The sequence below is a fragment of the Camarhynchus parvulus genome, chromosome 1A, assembly GCF_901933205.1.
Source record: "Camarhynchus parvulus chromosome 1A, STF_HiC, whole genome shotgun sequence".
Classification (NCBI taxonomy): domain Eukaryota; kingdom Metazoa; phylum Chordata; class Aves; order Passeriformes; family Thraupidae; genus Camarhynchus; species Camarhynchus parvulus.
In genome coordinates, this window is record NC_044586.1 from 6,702,942 (window position 1) to 6,725,733 (window position 22,792).

Genomic DNA, 22,792 nt, shown 5'->3' on the forward strand with positions numbered 1-22,792 from the left:
GTCAAGCTATTCAGTTGGGGCCAAATACTAAAAGTTATTTAGGCTCCAGAAACTTCTTGTTGCTAAATTTAATTTGAGGATTTCAGAATTAAACTCAAAGCATTTGCCCTGAGGTTCTTTTGTTTTTGTCTATGTGTATGCAACAGATTAGTGATAATCTGTTTCACCTTAGCTACTGCTTGCATCTTCATGACACAACAGTGGTTTTTTGCAAAGTCATTTAGTAAACCTAGTCTAATCCCAAAGAATTTTTTTTAAAACTGTAGAAGGGACACATACTGTGTTGTGAAAAAAATTTGTGCAGAATGGTGCATTTGATGTATTGGTCTTAGTGTATTCTTACAAAGGTTTCTCTTTAAGCCAAAGCCTAAGAGGAGATGGACTGGAATGCAGAAATGGTCAACAGTGCTGTACTTACAGCATTTCATAGCTAAATATTCATCTCTTTTATCTTACCACTGCTTTGTTCCTGCCTACCACTGACAGCACACACCTCAAAATGCAATCCAGTCCTGTATTTACATTTCACTCCCTTCTATTGCATTTCTTCTTAAGAAACTCCTTAACCTCATCCAGTAGTTTTAAAATAAGCTATAACAGATGACAAGTAGCTGAACACAATAGGTGTCCTAACAAGAAAGGAAGGTTTCAAAATCCTTCCAGTGCCTTCTAGAAGAATTGCTTGTGTTGGAAGGGACCTTAAAGTTCCAAACCGCTCTCATGGCAGGGGGCAGGGACAGTCTTCTTTTTTTTTCTTTGGTTTTGTTGTTTGTTTTTTTTTTTTTTTAAGCATGAATATTTCAGACTTATACTTGGAGGAAAAAAGTGGAAAAAACTGTTTATTTAACAGGCAAAGCATTCACCAGTACAATAAAATGAACAATATTAAACAATAAACTCTTGCCAATCTGAAGAGATGACAAACTCAGGAAGTCCCTTGGTGGGCTGTAGCTCAGCCCACTCAGTCTCTGCTCAGTCCCTCCAGTGCTGGAAATGCCACGGCCCAGGCCCGGCCCAGTGCCCACAGCTGGAGCTGCCCGTGCTCTGCTGGGTGTTCTGTCCAGAGCAGGGTTAAACAGGTCCAGGAAAAAGAAAAACCACAGTCCAGGGAACTTCTCTGCCTCAGCTAGCTAAAAACTAACTAAAAGCAAAGGAGAGCCCTGTCCTGCTGTCTGTCCGTGCTGCTCAGTGCCCAGCAGAGGCCAGGGGCACACACTGAAACACAAGAGGGTCCCTCTGAACATTAGGAAATGTTTTTTGGCTCTGTGGGTGACTGAGCAGTGGGCACAGGTTGCCCAGAGGAGCTGTGGAATCTCCATCCTCGGAGACATTAAAAAACCCCAAATGGGTACAATCTTGGGTAACCAGCTCCAAGTGACCCATCTTGAGCAGAGGGACTGGAAAAGATGATTTCCAAAGGTCCTTCCAATGGTCCTTGGACCATTTTCTGAGTCTGGGTTAGTGTTGAAGATAAAGCTTTAAAATGTATACTTTCGCATTTTCAGCTCCCTGACTGATAGTGATTGATCAGTTCCATGGATCCACAAAACTGATTCCTTCTTCATGACCCGGCTGGCTCCATTTTGGATGGCAAGCAGGATTAGAAGAACTCATTCTGAGTTTGTATTCCAGGGAGAAACAAGGGGTAAACCTTTATTGAAAGAGGAAATCAAGGCTTTTGCTTATTTTCTACCGCAGCAGAACTGAAGTCTGCACTCATCACATTGTGATGTTGACCTAGAAAAAATACTAATCCACATTCATTATGTGTTAAAATCAGAAGTGGAGAGTACCATGAGTCTGACACTTAAACTTGAGGCCCAAAGCTGTACTTAATCCAACTCTCCTGTCACCCTTACTGTTTGCAAGGAGGAGTCCAAGGATGTTTAGCTCCTCCTGGGGGTTTAATCTCTCCTCATAGTCTCAACAGTTGTGTTTGTAAGTACATGGAAATATCAAGGGAACAGCTAACATCTTGTTTTTAATGTATAATGTTGACTTACCTATGGCAGTTTGTATAGAAGGCATTATTAAGCAAGTAAATAATATTTGCTCACTAAATTAAAGAACATTCTTAAGGTAATCAGGTGCAAAACTACCTTGCTGCCCAGGTCCTCCTCTAGCCCTTTCTCAGTTACATTTAACTCAGATTATTTAATCAAGGGATGACTCTTGACACAGAATGTGTTTCTCAAGCCTGTAATAATTATTTCACTGTGATGGATATGAAATACAAGTTCACCATTCAGGACACAATGTACATATCCCAAGTGTTGCCCAGGGATTAACAGGATTTATGAGCAGATAGAGCTCTGACTGGATACAGCCTTTAATATAGCTGCAAGTCCAAGCAGGGATAAACTGCAAGTGTTTAAGCTGGGGAAAGCTCTTGTTATGCTGCCTAATTAAACCTCTTCTGGTATCACCTTTATTACTCTTGATATCTTGCAGACAATTATAACTGCAAATTGGTGAGTTCTGCCTTGATTTTGGTAATTGCTAATTATTAAAATTTTTGGTTCATATTGGAGAAGGTGTTTCATAATCCTGTTGGTAGGGAGGTCACAGAATCATCAGCAAAATCCAAATCATGCTACCTGGTGCTACATAAGCCAAATGATAAATACTTTCTCATATAATTCTCATTATCCCTTCTCATAACTAAGCAGACAGTGACATAAAGGTAAAACAAGACTTTTTCATTTGACACTCAGTTCTATTAAAATGTTCCTTGAAGCTATGCTTACCTAAAATATGAAACCATGCCTTGCTAGAAGAGTTTTCATGTCTGTTATTTTTCTTGGATTTTATAATACTTCAAGATGACATTGATACTAAAGCCTGTCAAAAGCTTTCTTTAAATATGTGACCTTTGGTGGCTTTTGCTATTCAATTATCTCTTTGATGACAATTCTTAGGGTAAAAATCTGGTGGGGCCTTGGTTTTCTGGAAAGAACCATATCTTGATTTTTCTCTACTTTCACCTTAGTTCACTAATTCTTTTTAAGTCATTTCTGTCTTTGGAGAGGACTGAAGGGACCCCAAAGCCTTCACAGTCTGTGCATATGCTTAGGTCATCCTTGGCATTTTGAATTAAGTGCTGCTTTCAGGTTGATGAGAAACCTTCCCTGTCTCATAGGGTTTTCAACCTCACAGGGTTGGTTTGATTTTACTGATAACCTCACCAATTCCAGCTTTTTCTGACTGTTTTTTAAGAGATTTTTCTCTTTGCCTGAAACTACAGTGGTTTTGCATTGTATGAAGCTTTTTCACAGCTCTGTTTGTGATGTGAAATGATTTGGGCTTTGACTACAATTGCTGACTGACAGCATCACTGCTTTTCCATGCTGCTTGCCAGTGCTCCATGTCTGAAGCATGATTTGTCCATAGCTTTTTTTCCTATTTCTAAATTTTTCTTCTGTTTATTTTTAACAGGTTATCAAGTTGATATAAACTTGTCACTCAGAATTTTGCTTTTCTCAATTAAGTGATTTTCATTGTGGCTTTCAGCAGCCATTTCAGTTTCTGTGATAGTGCTGATTCATGTATTTGCTTGTTTCTCTCAATTTTTCCCCCAATATGGAAAATTAATCCCCTGCTTGGCTTTGCTTGTGATCATGGTTTTTCCTTTTCAAACGCTAACAAAAGTTACCTTGTAACTACAACACTACATTTACCATACTATTAAAATGTTAATACAGCACTACTAATCAATACAACATAATACATATAGTAAATATCTGCATAGAGCCATATAACATGCACTTTTTACAAAACTCATCATTGCTATTGACATTGCATGTGAGAATCAAGTGAGGAGGGCAGAGTCTGTGGCAGGAACACCTCCCTGCAATGACAGAAAACTCCATCACCCACTTCAGAGAGCAGAGGACAGAAACATCTTGGCAAGGCACACACACAGAAGAGCTACCAAATGCTGACTCAGGCATGAAAACAAGGCAAAAAAACCCTCCCTGAATTATTTCAGAGAAGCTGACAGAAAGTGGCTTTTTTGAGCAACAGCTCAGTCGTCCAGCTGTGCCAGAAATACGTGTCTCCAGAACAAGACACTGAAGGGCTGGGATGTTCCATGACTGAGATTCCAATTAGCTAAAACAGGGACAAAATTGGTAATACTTAAGCTGATTCAATCAACAGTCTTTAAATTTAAATGCCAGACTAGTAATCATTTCAAGCATGTTCTCAGCTATGTACTTGTGACAGCCTGAGGATGAGCCAATTCAGAAGATGCATCCAGTGAAGCTGATCAAGAGCTGGTTGACACACATAATTTAATTTCTATTTTTGCTTCTCTCTTTTTTGTCAATCACTCATGTGTTGAGAATTCACAGCAATTTACCCATCAATGCCAAGACTAACTACAGTTAACACACATAAAGATATTCCTTACATACCAGTGGTAAAACATTTAATTTACATTTTCCTAGAAATCCAGGCATGTGACCTCTCTGCTAGTTTTTGTAGCTAGCTCACTGTGATTATGAACTCACATAGCTGGAATTGTCCACTCAGTTCACTCCATGAGTCACCTTAGTTATTTAGTCTGGCTTTACTGGATGACTCTGAAAGAATTGGGAAAAATCCATTGAAAAAAATTACAAAAAACCTGGCAACTGTAAGACTTTCTCTAAATACATGTTCTCATGTTTTGGGGAATATTTGAACCTCAGGATTTGTTAATCCACAGACAGCTCTCACTTTCTCCTCTGTGATTAAAGCAGATTGTAACAGTTGGGACCAAATTCTTCACTAAACCCTTTATTTGTTTCCCAAACATGAAATGTTCTCTTCTGTTCTGTCAGTTTTACTTGTGCCTTGCCTTCTTTGCCTACAGCCAGAGAAAACTCTGCAGCTGCCACCTCAGCTCCTCTGTCATCCCCTTCTTCTGCACAGTCATGCCTTACACATCACTTGCTATTACTGCATCCTCTTCCTTCGGCAAGCAACAGATCTGATTTCATAATCATATGAAATCCTGTGTGAGCTCCAAAACTAAGCTCAGGGAGGAACCTTTTCCATCTGCTGTGCCAAACATAAAGAAACACAAACAACCCAAACAACATATGTAACAACATAAAATTTATATACATACTGAGAAACATTAAAATGCAATAATCGCTATTAATAAAACTTTAAATTATTTAACATCTTAACAATACTGATGAAGATTCCTTACACCATGTAGACAAACTTTAGTTAGAGTACCCAGCCATCTCTCTGAGACCTTCTCAGTTTGGGAAAAATAATTCTTTTTTCAGAAAAAATAACATTTCCTTTACATAAATATGAAGTAACATTTCCTTTACAAGATATGTGGTGGTAGTAAATAAAAGTGTCATTTCTATCCATTTTATTAAAGAAATAATCTTTATTATTTAGACTTTTCCACCAAAACAAGCTTAATGCTTGTCAAGTATCAGTGATAAAATAATATTAGGAACAGCTGTTAATTTCTGAAGCAGGGTTTTCTTGTTGTAGTCACAGACCTTTGAGATTGTACAAACACAGAAGACTAAGACATCTACAAAGCTCACCTGTAACTTAGCAAGAGCCTTACTATGAATTGCAAAAGAAGTGTAAGTTGAAGTGTTTCAGGCCAGGTTGGACAGAGCTTGGAGCAACCGGATCTAGCTGGTCTCCCTGCCCATGGCAGTAGCTGGGCTGGATGAACTTTACACTTCTTTCAACCCAAACCATTCTGGGATTCTACACCTCAGAAAATTATCAATTAGCAATTGCCATCTGTTGCAGAATCCTCTCCTAAATGTTACACTAGAAATGTGGACACTGTTGGAGTTGTCAGTGCCCTGATCAGAAGCAAAAGATGGTACCAGGAGCTAAAATGGTAAATGTTCTTTGCGACCTTGGTTTAAACTCACAGAAGCTGGAAATGGTCAGGGCCTGAGTCCTGATGTCCTTGTTCTTCCTAGAAGTCTCCTTCCTGGACACTTCTCCCACTTTCTATACTGGGTTCCTGTAGTGTTCAGGTAGCTTGTGCTTTCCCTCAGAATCGAATTCCATCACCAGTAGTAACATACTAACACTGATTTTTAATGTTACAACATGGATTACCACAGTACTGCATTGACGAAATTTAAAGAAGTTGGATCTGAAATGACTTATGGTTCTTATCATGTAAGACAGCAAAGATGAGCACTTAAATTCTCAAACCCCACTTTAGACCTCCATCAGAGTCACTTTTATAATGCTTATCTTTTATTCTGTTTTTAAAAGCCCAGAAGTTGGCAGATGAACTTATTTTCTCCTTGGGAACTGATCCTACTAGATAATAGTGGAATCAGATTGTTTTTAATATCTGCTTTCCCCAGTTACACAGCCCTTCTTCCTGCATGACACACTGCTTCAGCATTTGAAACAGAAAACAGTGTCTGCTTTTATGATTACTGTTTTCAGATATAATTTCAGTTTATCATTAAATCTGCTATAATTTATCTCCACTTGTTCACATTGCTCTTTCTTCATGTTCTTAAAAACCCACAAGAATTCGTTATTCATTTTAATTCTACCATATATAGTCTCAATTTTCAATTCCTTTTTTATTTTCTTTTTCCCTCCAAGAGGGGATACTGTGTAGGTGTGATTCTAGGATTTGACATTTGTGGCCATCCTAACAATGTTTTTCAGATTATACATTAAAACTGACTCCCCATTTTAGCTTGTATGACTGAGAGAAATAGGTAAAATACCATTGTGAATGTCAAATGGCATTATCTCACCATTCAATTTTCATATCCCACTTTCCATATAAAACTGATATAAAACCAAGGTACCAGAATAACCATCATTATATATATATATTCAAATGTGTTGGCAGTGTTTCAGTTTGATATTTTAGTTATCAGCATGACCTCTAAAACTGATAATAATGAAAAATTCTATTTTGAAACGTGTGATATCAGAGCGAAATATTTTTCCAGGCGGCTGCAAGCATGTATAAAAAATTCTTGTTATTTCACACCACCAAGATTCTTTCATGCAAATGTCAGATAGCAAAAAATAAAAACTTTAGTACTTGTATGTGCTTGACTATCATATTAATAAAACCTGATTTCCTTTCGTAAAATTCCACTGACAAAGGCAGAAGACTGTATCAATCCAACATAATAATTGCAAAAAAGCCCAGTATTCATTAAAGAGTGTGTTGAATATCATCCAACCATGGGATACAGAGGCAACTATTAGAGCTAGTTATATATGCTTCTTTTAAAATAATAAAAGGATGACAGCAGAGTAGAACCTTCCACCGTGGAAGGACATGCTCAGTATCTCCATAATAACACACAAGGTTTAGATTTTCTTTGTGCAAGACACGCTTGAAGGATCTAAGGGAATGTGTAAAATCAATGTTCCACCATGAATGCTTCTCTCCCAACCATTCAATTTCCACAAATAACACTATATAACCCATCAAACATCAGATCTGTTTAAAAACCTTCTGCAGCTCTTTGATGCTGTATGTAATGAATTTGCAGAATATCAGTGCAGTTACTCATGTTTGTGTTTTCAGCCTACTTGGAAGGCAAAAGATCTACATAAATCTATCCTCCAGCTGCACCTGATGTGAAAAAAAAATTACAAGGAAGGTAAGAAACTTTGCTTTGATGATTTCTCATTAGAAGATTTGCTTACTAAATGGGCAAGTCTCACCATCCTCCTGGTCTTGTTGGTGGTGTGGGATGCAGAATGCTGACTCAGGTGCACGTGTTCCAGATTTTCATGGCACCCCTTACTGCCTTTTTGCTTCCATGTCATTGCCTGCTTTGTTTCCATCCCAGAGCCTCCAGTGTTACTCAGCACCTCTCTTGTGGTGTGACAAAAATGTTGAAGCAATATGAAGCACAAGAGTTCACAGCAGAGCAAGTCTTTAGGTGCACTAGGCTGAGCAAGGCAGAGCCAGCACCACACCTCATCCTTGCTGCTCTGGTGCCCTCTGCTGAAGGATCCACCTGCCTGGACTCCGAGTCACTGGGCAGGGACAGGAGCCTCTGCCAAGTGCCATATGCTGCCACCTCTTTATCTTGATATATTTCCATTTCTGTTCTGTCTCAACAGAAAAGCAGAGCATGACTCTTCACTTCCTTTCCTTCCTGCAGTGGTACTTAGGCTTTGTTATTTTTGAAATTTCTTCTTTTTCTTCCTCACATTTTACAACAGCCTTTTATTGAGCTTTGGAAGATTACATGTGAGTTGAGATGATAACAACAGTAAGAACTATATTTCATAAGAACTCCTGTGTGTGTGTGTGTGTGTGTGTATAAAAGCATTAATCACTTAAATTAACAATGTCATTTTTGTTCCTTCCTGGAAGACTTTCTCATGTGCTGTAAGAATGGGGGAAAACAAGAGACAGGTAAGGCCATACACACAGCACAGCTTTTCTACAGTAAGTCAGGACTTTTGTTTGGCTGTACATAAACAGCCTTACTCTAACTTGGCAGGGATACCTAAATTGCAAAGGTTGTAAAAACAACTTCTCAGGTTCACATAACGAGCAAGATGAGGAACTGTCTGGTCTCCTGTTCCAACCACCAGATCTTGGGCATCCTCCATGCTCATGCAAGTTACAGTGATTACATGAGGACTAAACTGCCATCTGAGTAATTTTTCCAATGGAATTTCCCAGGTAAAGCACTCTTACTACATGTAAAAGGTGGGATTGTCTTATGTTTCTGCAGTCACAGCACATTTCTTCAGTAAAAGATGATTTCTTGGAGTTATCCTTGCTTCATATGACCCATAAGAACACCAAGTGTGATAATGGCTTGGTTTGAGAATGCCTGATGAAAGATTTCTCCAGTGCATCTTCCAACAAATAGAACTGTCAATTCCCATAGCAAAATTAAGGATCAACTTTGCCTAATCCTGACACATGAAACAAGTCCTAACTGCATAAAACGAGTTTTGCTGTTTTTATATTAGTCTGGATTTCAAACAGCAGCTGCTTGTTTAGAAATCAATCCTAGCAGTTTTTAAAGTGTCTTATTCAGGTAATTGTAGAGGGACATGTTTGACACTTCATCCCTCTGTGGCTTTTCAGAAGAGATCTGTAAACAAAAGTCAATTTTATAATACATACATATATGTATATATACATAAATATGTGTGTATATATATATGGCTGCAGCTTATACTCATAAACAGTTCACAAAATATTATTTTCAGTGACAATTTATCAAATTTGTTTAGGTGGGCTGAGATTATTTTTTAGAGATCATAGTTGTATGGTAATTTCCAATGGTCTTTTACCAGATTCTACATATCATGTTCCCATAAATCTTTGTCTCTATTGTCTCATATTGTCCTAATTCAATTTGTCCAAATTATTATTACTCTAATTGTATTACTATTTTTATGACCATTTTATTACTATTAAACTTTTAAAATTAAAAAAGTTATTGGTGTTTTTCACATTTCTGCTCTGTTAGGGAAATTCCTTATTCTGACAGGGCCTCACCACCCTCACAGCAGACAATTCCTTCTGCACATAGCCTTGAAAACCCCAGATATGGAATTAAAACCAGAGAATTATGCATTTTCAACACAGTTTTGCAACAGGAATTTGGGGGTACAGGTCTGTAACAGCCTCCTATGGGCACAATTAGAGCCTTTAGTTATCTGACTGTAAGGATTAAAGCGAGGTGCTTCAAAGGGAGGGGGGACTGCTGATGGGAGAAAGAGCTGCAAGTGAGCAAAATATTGTTAACCAAAGACCAGAATAAACCATGCTGAAGGACCTGGAAGTTTTTACACTTTGGCTTTAAGATATAAAAAGCTAAAAAAAAAAAAAAAAAAAAAAAAGAGAAGGATTGGAAGCGGAGGGGAGGAGGCGCTGTGGGTGTCGGCGCTGTGACTCGCTGAGGGGAGCCGGCTGTGTGCAGCGTTGGGCTGCCCTGCCCTGCTCTCCCGGCAGGTTACCGTGCCCAGGGGGCCTGTGCCACCTGCTGTCACTGCTGTCCCAGGTGGCCTGTGCCACCTGCTGTCACTGCTGCCCAAGGTGGCCTGTGCCACTGCTGTCACGGTCTCACAGCACCGCGCCTCATGCACGATGCCCCGGCCACCCCCGCCAGCCTCGCCGTGCCGTCAGTAGAGCCGCCCAAGGTAACGCTGCCGTCTATGCCAGCTTTTATTTTATTTTCTTGGTTTTTTTTTTTTTTTAATTTTCCTCATCGTAATGTTTTTCATCTCTAACACCTCTACCGCCGGTACGTTTTCCGAGCACCAACTGCTTAATATGCGGGGTGGCCAGGTGGCTTTCTGCTGTAACGAGAGCTGGCTCTGTGCTTCACGCAGACCCGCAGCTGGGCGCTCTTGCCTCTCAGGGGTTTTCAGTGAGAGGAGCCGCTCCCATTGCCGATCCCAGACCGGGACCTAGCGGACAGACCCGCACACCTCCCCGCCGCCCACCCTGCTGGGGTTTTGAGCGGAACGGCCGCGATTTGGGAGCAGATTCTGATCGCAATCTGCATTTCCGAGCTGCGCGGAACCTCGGCGGCGGGGCGGCTGTTTCCCGGGCGGCGGGAGGCTCGGACCGCAGCGCGTCCGGGGCGCTCCCGGAAGCCGGCCGGGAATTGGGAGCGGCAGGAGCGGCTGTCCCGGCCCGGCTCCTGAACCCAGCAGCAGGCAGGGAATTGGGAGCGGCAGGAACGGCTGTCCCGGCCCGGCTCCTGAACCCAGCAGCAGGCAGGGAATTGGGAGCGGCAGGAACGGCTGTCCCGGCCCGACAGCAGGCAGGGAATTGGGAGCGGCTGTCCCGGCCCGACAGCAGACAGGGAATTGGGAGCGGCTGTCCCGGCCCGGCAGCAGACAGGGGATTGGGAGCGGCAGGAGCGGCTGTCCCGGCCCGGCTCCGGCTCCCGGCAGCAGGCAGGGAATTGGGAGCGGCGGGACCGACTGTCCTGCCCCGGCTCCTGAACCCAGCAGCCCCCAGAGAATTGGGAGCGGCTGTCCCGGCTCGACTCCTGAACCCAGCAGCCGGCAGGGAATTGGGAGCGGCTGGCCCGGCCCGGCTCCTGCTCCCGCTCCCGACGTTGTTCGTGGTTCTCCTCAGGGAGCTGGCGAGCTCGGGACCGGGCATTCCTTTTGCCGCGGCCGCCTTTGGATTGAACGTTTTAGGCTGTTTTCAGCTATAAAAGTGTCTGGGAACATTCGCTCCGTCGAGTCAGCCCGGTGACCTGGAGTTCCAGCCAGGTGAATAGAGCTGTTATTTCACCGATAAACCCGGAGTGTGTCGGGCAGGAAAGATGCGAGGTTAGCAGCGGTGCCGGTGCCCCCTCGTTGTGTTGGGAGTAAGGAGCCAGCTCGCATCCCGGCTGCCAGGCATCCCTGGACCACAGTGGGCTCCCAGTTCCAGGGGAAGCCAGGTTGGAAAGCGGCTGTGCACACCTGCGGTCAGTCCCGGAGGATGTCCCGGAGCGGGTGGCAGTGCTCGGAGCACCGGGAGATGTGACCTCCATCCCCCATCGCAGCCATTCCTCGGTGGGATCACTGCTCCCGCTCGCGCCTTCCAGGAATAACTTTGGGAGCTAAGAGGAAACAGCGAGGCCTGAAATGCTGGTATTGACAGCAGCCTGTGGTGAGATGTTTTTATTAAATGTGGGGATTATAATAAAATTATAATAATATTAATAAAGCTTTCTTGAATGGGGTTATAAAATAACAACTATCTTTTCCACAAAAATGAGTTGCGCTTCCTTCCTGTCTTGTTTTTGCATTGTGCATTTTTTGTTTTGCACATTGTTTTTGCATTTTGCACTCATAATGTTCCCATGTATGAAGGGGACATGTTTTGGGATGATTATGGTGACACTGGCATGGTGGCCTTGATGACCTGGAATGTTTCTGCCAGCCTTGATGGTCCTGTGTGATTTTGAAGTGCTTTGCCTTAAACAGATTATTGTCCTGATTTTTGGATGTGCCAATGAAAACAGTGGGGCACCTCCATAGGGTACTATTGGTCAGGGAAGGGAGTACAGAGAAAATAAATATTACAACAAGAAAATATTTTGCTGCTTTAAAAGACACCATGGGTGCATTTGCTGAAGACATCTGTGGGGTTTTTGCTTGGGTTTGTTTGGTTGGTTGGTTTGTTTTTTGTGGAGGAGATTGTTTTGGCTTTTTTTTTTTTTGGGTTGGAGTTGGTTGGGGTAATAAAATCTGCCATACCCTGCAGTCTGGTCCTGTAGCTAGGTGGCTCTCAGGGGCTGTCATGTGGAAGTCTGGTTTCCACAACCTGGATTGAATAAACTGATTATTATGAAAAAAAAATTGAGAAACTCATTAATTGACTTGAAATCACTTGTAGTTTTAGTGGGTGTGATAAATTTTATCCTGAATTTAGACACAAGTATTTTTTAGCTGCATGAATAGCTGTGTCTCTGTTATCTCAATCCTGTGGCATTTGGAAGCTTAACTGGAGTGTGCTGGGTTTGCACACTTGTCCTTTGGCAGGTTTGTTTCCATCAGTGCCTGGCTTCACTGGGATGTGACACATGAAGCCTTGGTATTAAAACACTTGGTAGGAATAAAGAGAAAAAATACATCTGGTTTTGGGTTTGGCTTTTTCTAAGGTAGAAGCATTAAGAATTATTTTGCTTTTTGTTTTATTCAGGGCTCAGAGATGGATTCACCAGAAGGGGCCACCGTTAGAAGTGAGCAGAAATACAGGTAACTTGTATTGGAGTTGATACAAAACTGTCTCTTAATGAAAATCTGAAACTAGAGTGGGAATAAACTACTGAATATTGAATACATGAACAACATCATGCCAGAAAACTTGAAATTATCCCAGGAGCTAGTGTCTTCACTGGCCTACTACTTTATGCTTACTCAAGTTGTTTATGAGGAGTAAAGAGTGAGAGGAAAAAACTTGGGCTCAATGTAGCAGGAAGGCATGGGGCCATCAAATATATTTTATTTGTAGGCACTAGCTGGCAACCATACCTACATGTGTATTGCTTTGCCTGAGGCCATTTCAAGTTGACCATTATAGTTTGACCTACATAGTTTCAGATGATTGTGAAATAAGATGTCTTAATCATCTTTATTACCATGTTACCAGGAACTGAAAATCTGTAAAGGTAGTTTGGAAAGCCAGGGGAGTTCTGAGTTTCTGTTCTACTGAAGTCCTTGTGTGTACAGAGTGATTTTGCTGTATGGTTTGTATGCATTTTCACTTATTTGCTGAGTAATCATGAAAGACAGATTTTCCTCACATTCCTCCGTGCTGGTTTATGCAGAGACTGTGGATGTAACACCAGCACTCCTCTGAGAGGAATCTGTGGGTAGTAATGTCAAAACAGTGAGTTGGATGAACCCTTGATCTGAACCAGCATGACTGCTATGTTCACATATCCTACAATGATCATAAATGGGAATAAAATATTCTACTTTTCCCAGAAAAAAACAAAAGTTTGTTTTCTTGGAATAGTATGGCTTGTCCCTTTGAAATAGTTCTACTTCCTCTTTATCACATATGTATTAGTTCAGTCATTGGACAATCTTTTGCCTACTTTTTCCAAAATTTCATTGGAAGTTGTGTTTGGCTTGCCTTGTAAATTGGCAATTATCATTTTGGATCTCAGAGATAGTGGTGATTTGAAGTTGTTGCCTTTTTTTGGCTCTCATTAACCAGATTTATTTGTCTGAAATGGCAAAAAGGCATCAAGGCTATTTGTTGGTTTAGGGGAGGCCATGAGCTTCTGTGGCTGGAATAGAGGAGAATGTGTAGGAATGGAGAACTGTGTTCCTGCAGGTTTGTTGGTGTTTTGCAGAAACTTTAATGGCTCAGGTGAACTTCTGGAGTCAGTCCCTGAGCTCTTCAGGCAAGCCAGGAAATGCACTGTGAACAATGAACACTTTTGTTTTCTGTGTTTAAGAAAATTCTTAAAAAGTCTCATAAGAAAGCAGCCTCGGGACCTTCTGCTGGTGATTGGGACGGGGGTGAGTGCTGCAGTGGCCCCAGGAATCCCAGCACTCTGCTCCTGGAGGAGCTGCATTGAGGCTGTCCTTGGAGCAGCTGAGCAGCTGGAGGTGCTGCACCCGGGGGATGTCGCTGAATTCCGTAAGAAAGTGGCCAAAGAGAGGGACCTGCTTGTGGTTGCACATGATCTCATCAGGAAGATGTCACCAGTGAGTATGTTTGTAACCTCTGTTAATTTCTAAGCCTACTCTGTGCTTTTGTTCTGTTATAAGGGAACATTTCTTCCAAAAGTTGATTTTTTTTTTATGGTGAAAATGGAAATTTTGTGAGTAATCATACTGTTGTAAATGCAGGGCCACCAAGGAAGGAAGGAATGATGAGGGGGACTCCATCTTAGCAGAAGGCTAATTTATTACTTATATTAAAGAGTACTATATTATACTAAACAATACAGAAAAGACACTTACTGAATGCTAAAAAGATAATAATGAAAATTCATGACTCTTTCCAGAGTCCCGACACAGCTTGGCCCCAGTTGGCCCTAATGAGGCAAAGCAACTCACACCAGAATCCAATCAAGCAATCACCTGTGGGTAAACAATCTCCAAACACATTCCACATAAGCACAACACAGGAGAAGCAAATAAGAATTGTTTTTCTTTTCTTTGAGGCTTCTTACTGCCTTTCAGCTTCCTAGGAGAAAAACCCTGGGCGAAGGAATCATGTTCAGGGAATGTGAATGCCACAATCATACAGCACATTGTACATTTTGGGGAGACTAAAAAATCCCTGAGTTTTAGTATAAGTTAGTATTCATCAGAATTAATGCAAACAAGAGTCCTGACTATTAAATATTTGCTGTAGTGTTTTTGAGATTGAAAGAGGAATTTCTAGATCTGTGGCTATAACTGGAGAGGCCCTGTAAGTACAGATAGCTGCTGATGGCCTTGGGGCCACACATTGTGAATCACCAGTGCAGATCACACTGTCTCTGAGGACAGCCCATGCATGCCCAGTCTCACTCATCTGTCTGAGTTTTCAGAGGTTTTCAGTGTTAAGACATTTGCCAAGTCTTCCTTCCAGTTTAAATAATCTGGGTGGCAGATATAGTGCTGTGTGTAGGTTGGGGTGAGCCTCTCAACAGCTCCAGTGTGACACTAAGTCTGTGTGTTCATAGCAGATTTAATTAGTAATAAAGTTTTCTCAGCCAGGAATGAAAACACAGAAACTGCTGCCCCCCCATCCCTCTTTATACTGTATCCCAGGGATATCCAGGATATACTGAATAGCTGAATACTGATAAAATACTGGTGTGTCTGAACCCAGGGTAAGCTAATGTTAGTGTTGTTCTACTGCACTTGTATTACAAGCTCTCTTGAGAATCCCAGACAACTGGTCCTCTCTTCTTTCCTCAGCGTACCGGGGACACCAAGCCCAACTTCTTCCAGGATTGCTTAATGGAGGTGTTTGATAATTTAGAGCAGCACATTCAGAACCCTGTGGTTCTGCAGTCCATCCTGAGGCTCATGGAGAGAGGCACGATGGTTCTGACTACAAACTATGATAACCTGCTTGAAATATTTGGTCAGCAACAGGGTAAACCTATGGAATCTTTAGACCTTAAAGATAAGGATAAGGTACGATGAGAGCAGTAAAATTATTTGACTTAATTTTGACAAGTTGGCACATAAGCTGCACTGAAAGATGCTTTCCTGTTTAAAGAGTCAAGACTAAAAGTTGTTAATTGTTGCATGTCTATGTTAATTGTCTATGTCTTTGTTAATTGTTGCATGCATTGTTGCATGTCTATAAGTTACAGCAGATGCCCAGACATTTCTTTTACATATCTCTTTATTCTGAATAATCTGGTAACAGTTACCAAGGAGAATTTCAGTGACATGTTTGTCAAACAGTTCCCTGCCATTTAACTGGAAAAACCCATAAATTATTTAACTTGTGTAAAGTCATTGTTAAAATTCCAAATAGAATTTCAGCTGGCTGGTAGTTAATTTGCTGTTCATACCTTTCTGTCAGTGGTGCTGGAACTTGCTTCTTGGTTGACTGGCTGTTTAACCCAAAAAGCAGAGACAGCTGCAGTATCAGCCATCACCTCTTTGTTATTTAAAGTGAGCTGTGTAATTAGTAATTACAACCTCTTGTTGTAGGAAAGTGCAAAAGGAGTTCTTTCTGCTTTTAAGTGGTTTACAAGTCAGTTCAGCTGTATAGTTTTGCAGATTCATGGTGAGTGTGGTATATTATAACAAAAGGGTGTATCTTCCATTATGTGCTTTAGGTTCTTCAGTGGGCAAGGGGCCATGTAAAATATGGAGTTCTTCATATTCATGGCTTATATACAGATCCCTGTGGAATGGTGCTTGATCCCTCTGGATATAAAGATGTTACTCAAGATCCTGAAGTCATGGTTTGTATGATCTTTAAAATTTTTGCCAAACAGTTTTCTTTAATCACTGCATACAAGATATTTAAGGCTCTGTGGGATCATATAAATTAAATACTTGGGAACCAGAGGAACTGTTCAGGAAGATGGCTCTGTTGCAAGGGCAGTCTGTGCCCTTGGTTGTGTAAATCACAACCAAACCCCTCACAGCTGGATGTCACAGTTTGTATTTATCTCTGGAAAGAACAGGAGCCTCAAAATACTGGACACCAGGACAAGGATTCATCATCATATGATTGCTAGGTTTTTTAGCGGTTTAAACTGGTATCAGGATCCTGGGCTTAATGTCTTAACTGTCACAGGAAGTCAAACATTTGGTCAGGAATATTCATTTTCCACATTTAGAGGTTGATTTACAATAGTCTGTCACCCTAATTCTTTAAATTTAAATTCCCTTTCTGGCAACACTTACATGCCTATTTAAATTCCATGGAATGGCTTGGACTGGAAGGGACCTTAAAGATCATTGTGTTCTAATTCCCATATTTGTATTATAGTTTTGCCTGTTTTTATGTATAGGAACAATGGTTTTGAAATGTCAGTTTGGCCTCATCCTGAAACATTTGCTTTTTTCAGGTCATTTGTGAGGTTCTGCTCTGCTGAACCTTTTCTGGTTGATGTATTTTAAAGGTTTTAACCTTGGCTTTTGTCTGCTGAAGTAAATATGGCTCTTCTTTCTTTCTGTTCCTTCACAGGAGGTTCTCCAGAACTTGTACCGAACCAAGTCCTTTTTGTTTTTGGGCTGTGGAGAGACTCTGCGTGACCAGATATTCCAAGCTCTTTTTCTTTACACAGTAAAGAACAAAGTGGATCTAGAACATTACATGTTGGTGCTTAAAGAAAATGAAGACCACTTTTTTAAGCTGCAGGCAGATATGTTGCTGCATGGAATAAAAGTGGTGTCCTATGGGGACTGCTTCCAACAATTCCCAGAGTATGTCCAGGATCTGACTGCTCAGATCTGCAAACAGAGAAGTCCAGGTAATGTGGCCTTGTCAACAGCACAGTCTGGAGCAGGTACTGGGCAGTTTGCCCTGCCTGAACTCTGCAGCTGATCCAAGGCACTGACTTCATGAGCAGCTTTGTTGCTTGTGAGGGACATGTGGCCAAACTGTAACTAGATTTTTTTTTTTTAATCTGTGGATTTTGGAGGTCTGTGGATTCTTGCAAATTTAATCTTGAATTCTGGATTTGTCTCTGTTAGTATTTGGTAAAGATGTTTGCTTAACATTTATTTATGATGTGAACTACTTGAGCTTATTGAGTATTACATTGTCAGAAATCTGACTTGTCAGGAAAAGAGATTAAGAGAATTGAAGGGATTAGCTGGTGGGATAAGCTGGTAGAGCCACAATATCTGACTGAGCATAGAATGGGAAATTAAATCACTACATCCAGTAAGTGTTTGGTTTAGTACCCTTAGGGTTGTGAAGAGAATGAAGAAAAACAACAACTGTGTGTCTAAGGAAAGAGATTTCTTTAATGTTTTCCAAACAAGGACAGCTCAATTTTGGTTTATCCAGAGAACAGAGGAAAATAACTAAATGACCTTGGGAAGAATCACTATTTGACAGCTCTTCTATTTATCATTTCAGTGAAACTGTGTTGTCTAAAATTATTCTCAGTTGCTGCATAGGAGGAACCTTTCTCTGAAAAGTGTGTGTCCAAATTAATATCCTGGTTTTTGTGACTTGATGAATACTCCAATTAGACTGCGTTATGTTTTTCTTTCATGAAGGCTAGAAAAAAATATTTATCACACCAGTGAGATTCCAGGAAGTTTATCTGCAGCCTGATTTGCATCAGACTTGTAAGAAGAGGGACCTTACTCAGATTTGAAAACCTCGTGATCTCATTGACAAGTCAAGATCGCAAACAAAACCATTTTCAGGTGTGCAGAACTGCTCTGTACATCACCAAACTGTCAGGGTTTGGTTTTTTGTGCCTATTTACAAACTCTCTTCTAAAATGTAGCAGGAGGAGTTTGTTAAGAGGGTTATATTAAAGAAATGAGAAATGCAAAACCAAGATAAGCCTGATGCAGACTGGGGACTACAGGAAAAGGAACACAGCAAACCACAAGCAGTCCAGGAATCCTGGAATGCCTTGAGGACCAGTTCCTAGGAGAGGTGAAAGAGAGATAACAGAGAGGCTCAGCTGGACCTGAGATCAGGGTTTGTAGTAGCCTGGGCTGGAGTAATCCTGTCCTGGTGGAATTCTCAATCTGCTAAACTGTGAATGATGTTGCTTAGCCATATGATTTGAAAAACTCTGTCAGCTGGGGAATTTCCCACTGACTGGAAAAGAGGAAATATAACCCCTACTTTTAAAAAGGGAAAAACTTGAAAACTTGGGGGATGTGGGTAAAAAATGGGCTGGATGGTCACACTCAGGGCTGTGGGCAGTGGTTTTATGTATGGATGGAAAACTGATGGAAGCTGTGTCCTCCAGGAGTCTGTATTAGGACCAGGAGCATGTAACAGCTTTGATGAGGATGTAGAGAGAGAGCTTGAGTGTCCTCAGCAGACAAGAGTAGGCTCAGGGCTGTGGTTGTAGGGAAGGGGTCACATCCAGAGAGACCTGGACAAGGTCACAGAGGGACAGGACAAGGGTGAATGGCTTCAGACTGAAAGGGCATAGATTTAGATTAGCTATGAAGAGGACATGTGTTTGGGATCAGAATGGTGGGACCCTGGCACAGGGTGCCCAGAGCAGCTGTGGCTGCCCCATCCCTGGAAGTGTTCAAGACCAGGCTGGACGGGTCTTGGAGCAGCCTGGGATAGTGGAAGGTGTCCCAGCCCCTGGCAGGAGGGTGGAACTGGATGAGCTTTAACATCCCTTTCAACCCAGACCGTTCTGGGATTCTAAATACAACCTTGCTGTTTTGGGATGGTGCATAAAAGTGTAAAAACTTCCTGGATGCTCATGTGTGTTGCTGATGTCTCTTACACTTCTCTAGATGCTGATCGGGTGGACAGCACAACGCTGTTGGGTAAGTAACATTTTTATTTTCACAGAAAGTTCCATAATCCTACCCACACAAGAAAAATACCCCTCTTATTTCCAAAGTAATTAAGTAATTACTGTGCAGAGCTCTGATTTAGCTCTGAAAGTTTGCTGAATGCTCTTTTTTACTCTCTGGTTTTCTTTCTGCCTAGCAGCAGGTAACTGATGGCCTTCAAGTCTATCAAATGACAAATTACAGTACTTCAGAGTACTCTGGTGAATGCTAATCACTTTTTATATACATTTTCTCCAGCTTTTACATGCTAACATCAGTAAGATTTTTGGCTTAGATTTCCAAATACTGGTTTCTGTTTCAAAACCCTTCCTTAAGGGGCTCAGGAAGAGTGAATCTTAAAGGGTGTGGTACTGAAGGTGATTTTACAGCTGAGTTGTTCAGGTTGCTTTGTGATATTTCTGTGAATAACCCAAGCAATAATACATTCCAATTGATGGAAAAGATACAGTGAAACAGCTAAAAAGATGCCACTCCTGAGAGATCTGTGCTGCTACAGCCAACATCAAAGCTGTATAGAAGTATCATTCAGTACTGCATGTAAGGGCCTAGTGCAGGAGGTGCAAACCCTGCTCTTGACCAGTCAAAAAGCACACAAGTGCCAAGACACTTGTGTGCAGGTGTAAAGCCAGAGATTAATTTTTTAATTCCAATGAGATTTTAAACTTACCTTTCTCTCAAATAAGTTCATCAATCCCAACTTCAATCAAGTACAGTTAGGCGGAACAGAAACCAAAACCTTGAGTACAATTTATTCCAGTCCCTCTTAACATCACTTTTAACAGTCTTCCTTTACTAACTTGTTAGCACCATCTTTAGGTAGTTTTAGCACCTGTTTACTTCTAGTTCAGAATACAGACCAGGTAAAAAACCCAAGAGGATTTGTGCATGTAATACCTCACAACCTTCTGCTTTTGAAGGAATTTCTGTTCCATTCCCATTACTCTCCAGTTATGCTGTTTATGTACTTCCAACAGCCGCTTACACCAAGGATTTCTGCTGCGGACTTCAGGGATGGTTCAAGTTAGGACCACTGTGGTAAACTATTTCAACCCTCCAGCTCAAGCTGGGGCCTCTGAATAAGGGATCCAGACTTGTGTGAACTTCACAGGTGTTAAATTAGCTGTGGCAAAAGGCAGCTGAATCCTGAGCTGAGTCCCTGTTATTTGTGTCAGTACTAGAGATCAGTTCTGGGGGAGAGCTTGAGCCCAGACATTTAGCAGGGTTAATGTTACATTTAATTCAGAATCCAAATAATGAGAACCTCAGGGGACCAAGATTGTGTTTATGTTGCTAGCTGGTGCTTAGAATAAAAAGTACACCAAGCACCTGGATGTAGAAATATTAATGTGTTTTCTTTCCCCTCTCTCACCCCAGGAACATCATGTGTGGACTGTGCTAAAAGGAAGTTAGGAGAAAGTGGCACTGATTCTCCTAAGAGGATAAAAGAGTCAGATATGCCCTCTCTTGAATGAAAAAACCCCAGACACCAAAGGCCCGCCCCAGAAGCTTTTTAACAGTAGGTGTTTTACATCTGCTGCATGGAAAGTTTTGAGCTGGTATTTTCATGATTTTAAGTGGAATAAAATTGTACATACTAGCTTTCTCTTTTCTAAAGCCATAAATGTGTCATGTGTAAAGCTTGAGAGTAAAATGAGTCACTCCCCTGGCACTGCCAGACCACTCAGGCAGGGCCTGCAGGGTCAGACAGAAGCAGATGCAAATTCTCTTTGCATCTATGTGAAGCCACTTGGACCAAACTCCTCCCCAGGTGAAGCCACTCAACATCTGAATCTGTCAAAAGTGCCTTTGAAATAGAGGGGTTTCAGTTCTCCCATCAGCTGAACTGCAGGTGGGTTTCTGGATTCTTGCAGGCTTCAGTCTCTGATCCCCAGGTGCTGAAGAACAGTGCTGTTCTACATTTATGGAACCCACAGCATGATGACCCACCTGCTTTCCACTTTTGGCATGAGGATTTGTTTTTTCCTTTGTCTGATAAGGCACAAGATCACCTGGGGAGGAAAGGCTGGAACTTGCTGTATCTGCAGGGCCAAGACTGCAGGGCTGGCATTCCCTGACCTGTGGAAATGTTTTAAGTATTGCTACATCACAGGTTGTGCTGCCTGCTGCCTTTGGTTTGGCAGTTTTTTACTGTCTTGTCACACAGCCACCTCCTGCAGCTGCTGCAAAGTGCTGCTTTGGAAAGTGCCTAGTCAGGCTCTTGTGGATGCTGATGATCAGCTCAGAAGCTGTTCACCTGTTCAAGCCAAGCAAAATCCATCACTTGCATTGAGGTGTTTATGACCCTCATTACTACCACAATTTAAACCCTAAAGTCATGCAATTCCTTATCATGTGCTTGAAGTTGGGTCCACAATAGGAAACCCCATCCCTCCCCTTGGTAAGGATCAGCTTACACCCAGCTTACACTGGTGATTCTTCCCTTGTAGATACTGCTGAACTGTAGCTTGTCCAGCAGGCTCCTGTCTGAGGGCCATCTATTGTGTCCTCAAAAGCAGAAGAGTGAGGGGTTGTTTCATCTCCTAATGCATCTGTTACCACATTCTGAAATAAGGCACTGATGCTGACTCATGCCTCAGAGTAAATTATTTTATTCAGTGAACTGTAGCAATAACACAAGTGTTTGATGAACATCTGTATCCTGTGAAACACGTAACATTCCTGCTCAGACAATCTTCCACCCTGTGGCAGGATCCTCACAGGCCCAGCCCAGGCCCAGGGCTCACAGCACATGACAAGGTAGGTATGTGTAAGCAACCCACAGAACAAAAAGAACCTGCTCTGAACACAAGATAAAATTATTAACAGCCACAAACCAAGGGAAGCTCTTCAGCACACAGAAAGGTGGAACATAAGCCAGAAAAAGTGATTCCAGCTTTCAGTTTCCTTTACCCAACTTCATTAACTTTAGATGAAAAATTCATTAACTTCCATCCACTTAGATCAAAAACAGCCAGCCAAGTAACTTCAGTGTACTGGGAGAGCTAAATAATAACATTACATTTTTATATATTCATATATATATTTAATTTGCCTCTATAGCATGACTCATTCTTTCCACTTCTGTACGAGGTGAAATAGCTGAGAGGTGATATTTTTCAAGGTTATATCACAGCTCTAGAGCTGCATCCCAAGTTTTTGTACAGTTAACTAATAATTGTGTAAGCTTGCAGCGGAGAACTGAAGTCTGATTGTCACAGAAGTCACCCAAGATAATGAACGCATTCCAGTACCTTACTGCTTTAGAAGAGAGGAAATAATCCTATTCTGAAGGCAAATAGAGGCAGTTACAACACAAAAAGTCCTGACTGGAGCAGTGAGCACCTGAACAGCA

At 41.6% G+C, this 22,792-nt stretch overlaps 1 protein-coding gene across 4 annotated transcripts; it reads left to right on the forward strand.

The window, feature by feature from the left end:
- The first annotated feature begins 9,879 nt into the window (after positions 1-9,879).
- On the forward strand, positions 9,880-22,785 carry FAM118A (family with sequence similarity 118 member A). Of its 4 annotated transcripts, none has more exons than XM_030960902.1 (8): positions 9,880-10,140; positions 12,650-12,705; positions 13,917-14,169; positions 15,376-15,597; positions 16,254-16,382; positions 17,114-17,399; positions 19,378-19,410; positions 20,815-21,035. In XM_030960902.1, the coding sequence occupies exons 1-8, from the start codon at positions 10,081-10,083 to the stop codon at positions 20,910-20,912; spliced, it is 1,137 nt and encodes a 378-aa protein (XP_030816762.1). In that variant the 5' UTR covers positions 9,880-10,080; the 3' UTR covers positions 20,913-21,035. The 4 variants fall into 4 exon arrangements, with proteins under 4 accessions (XP_030816762.1, XP_030816763.1, XP_030816761.1 ...); XM_030960903.1 differs by lacking the exon at positions 9,880-10,140 and adding an exon at positions 10,303-11,614; XM_030960901.1 differs by lacking the exons at positions 9,880-10,140; positions 12,650-12,705 and adding an exon at positions 22,150-22,785 and having other exon boundaries at positions 12,726-14,169; positions 20,815-20,956.
- The last annotated feature ends 7 nt before the right edge of the window (positions 22,786-22,792 follow it).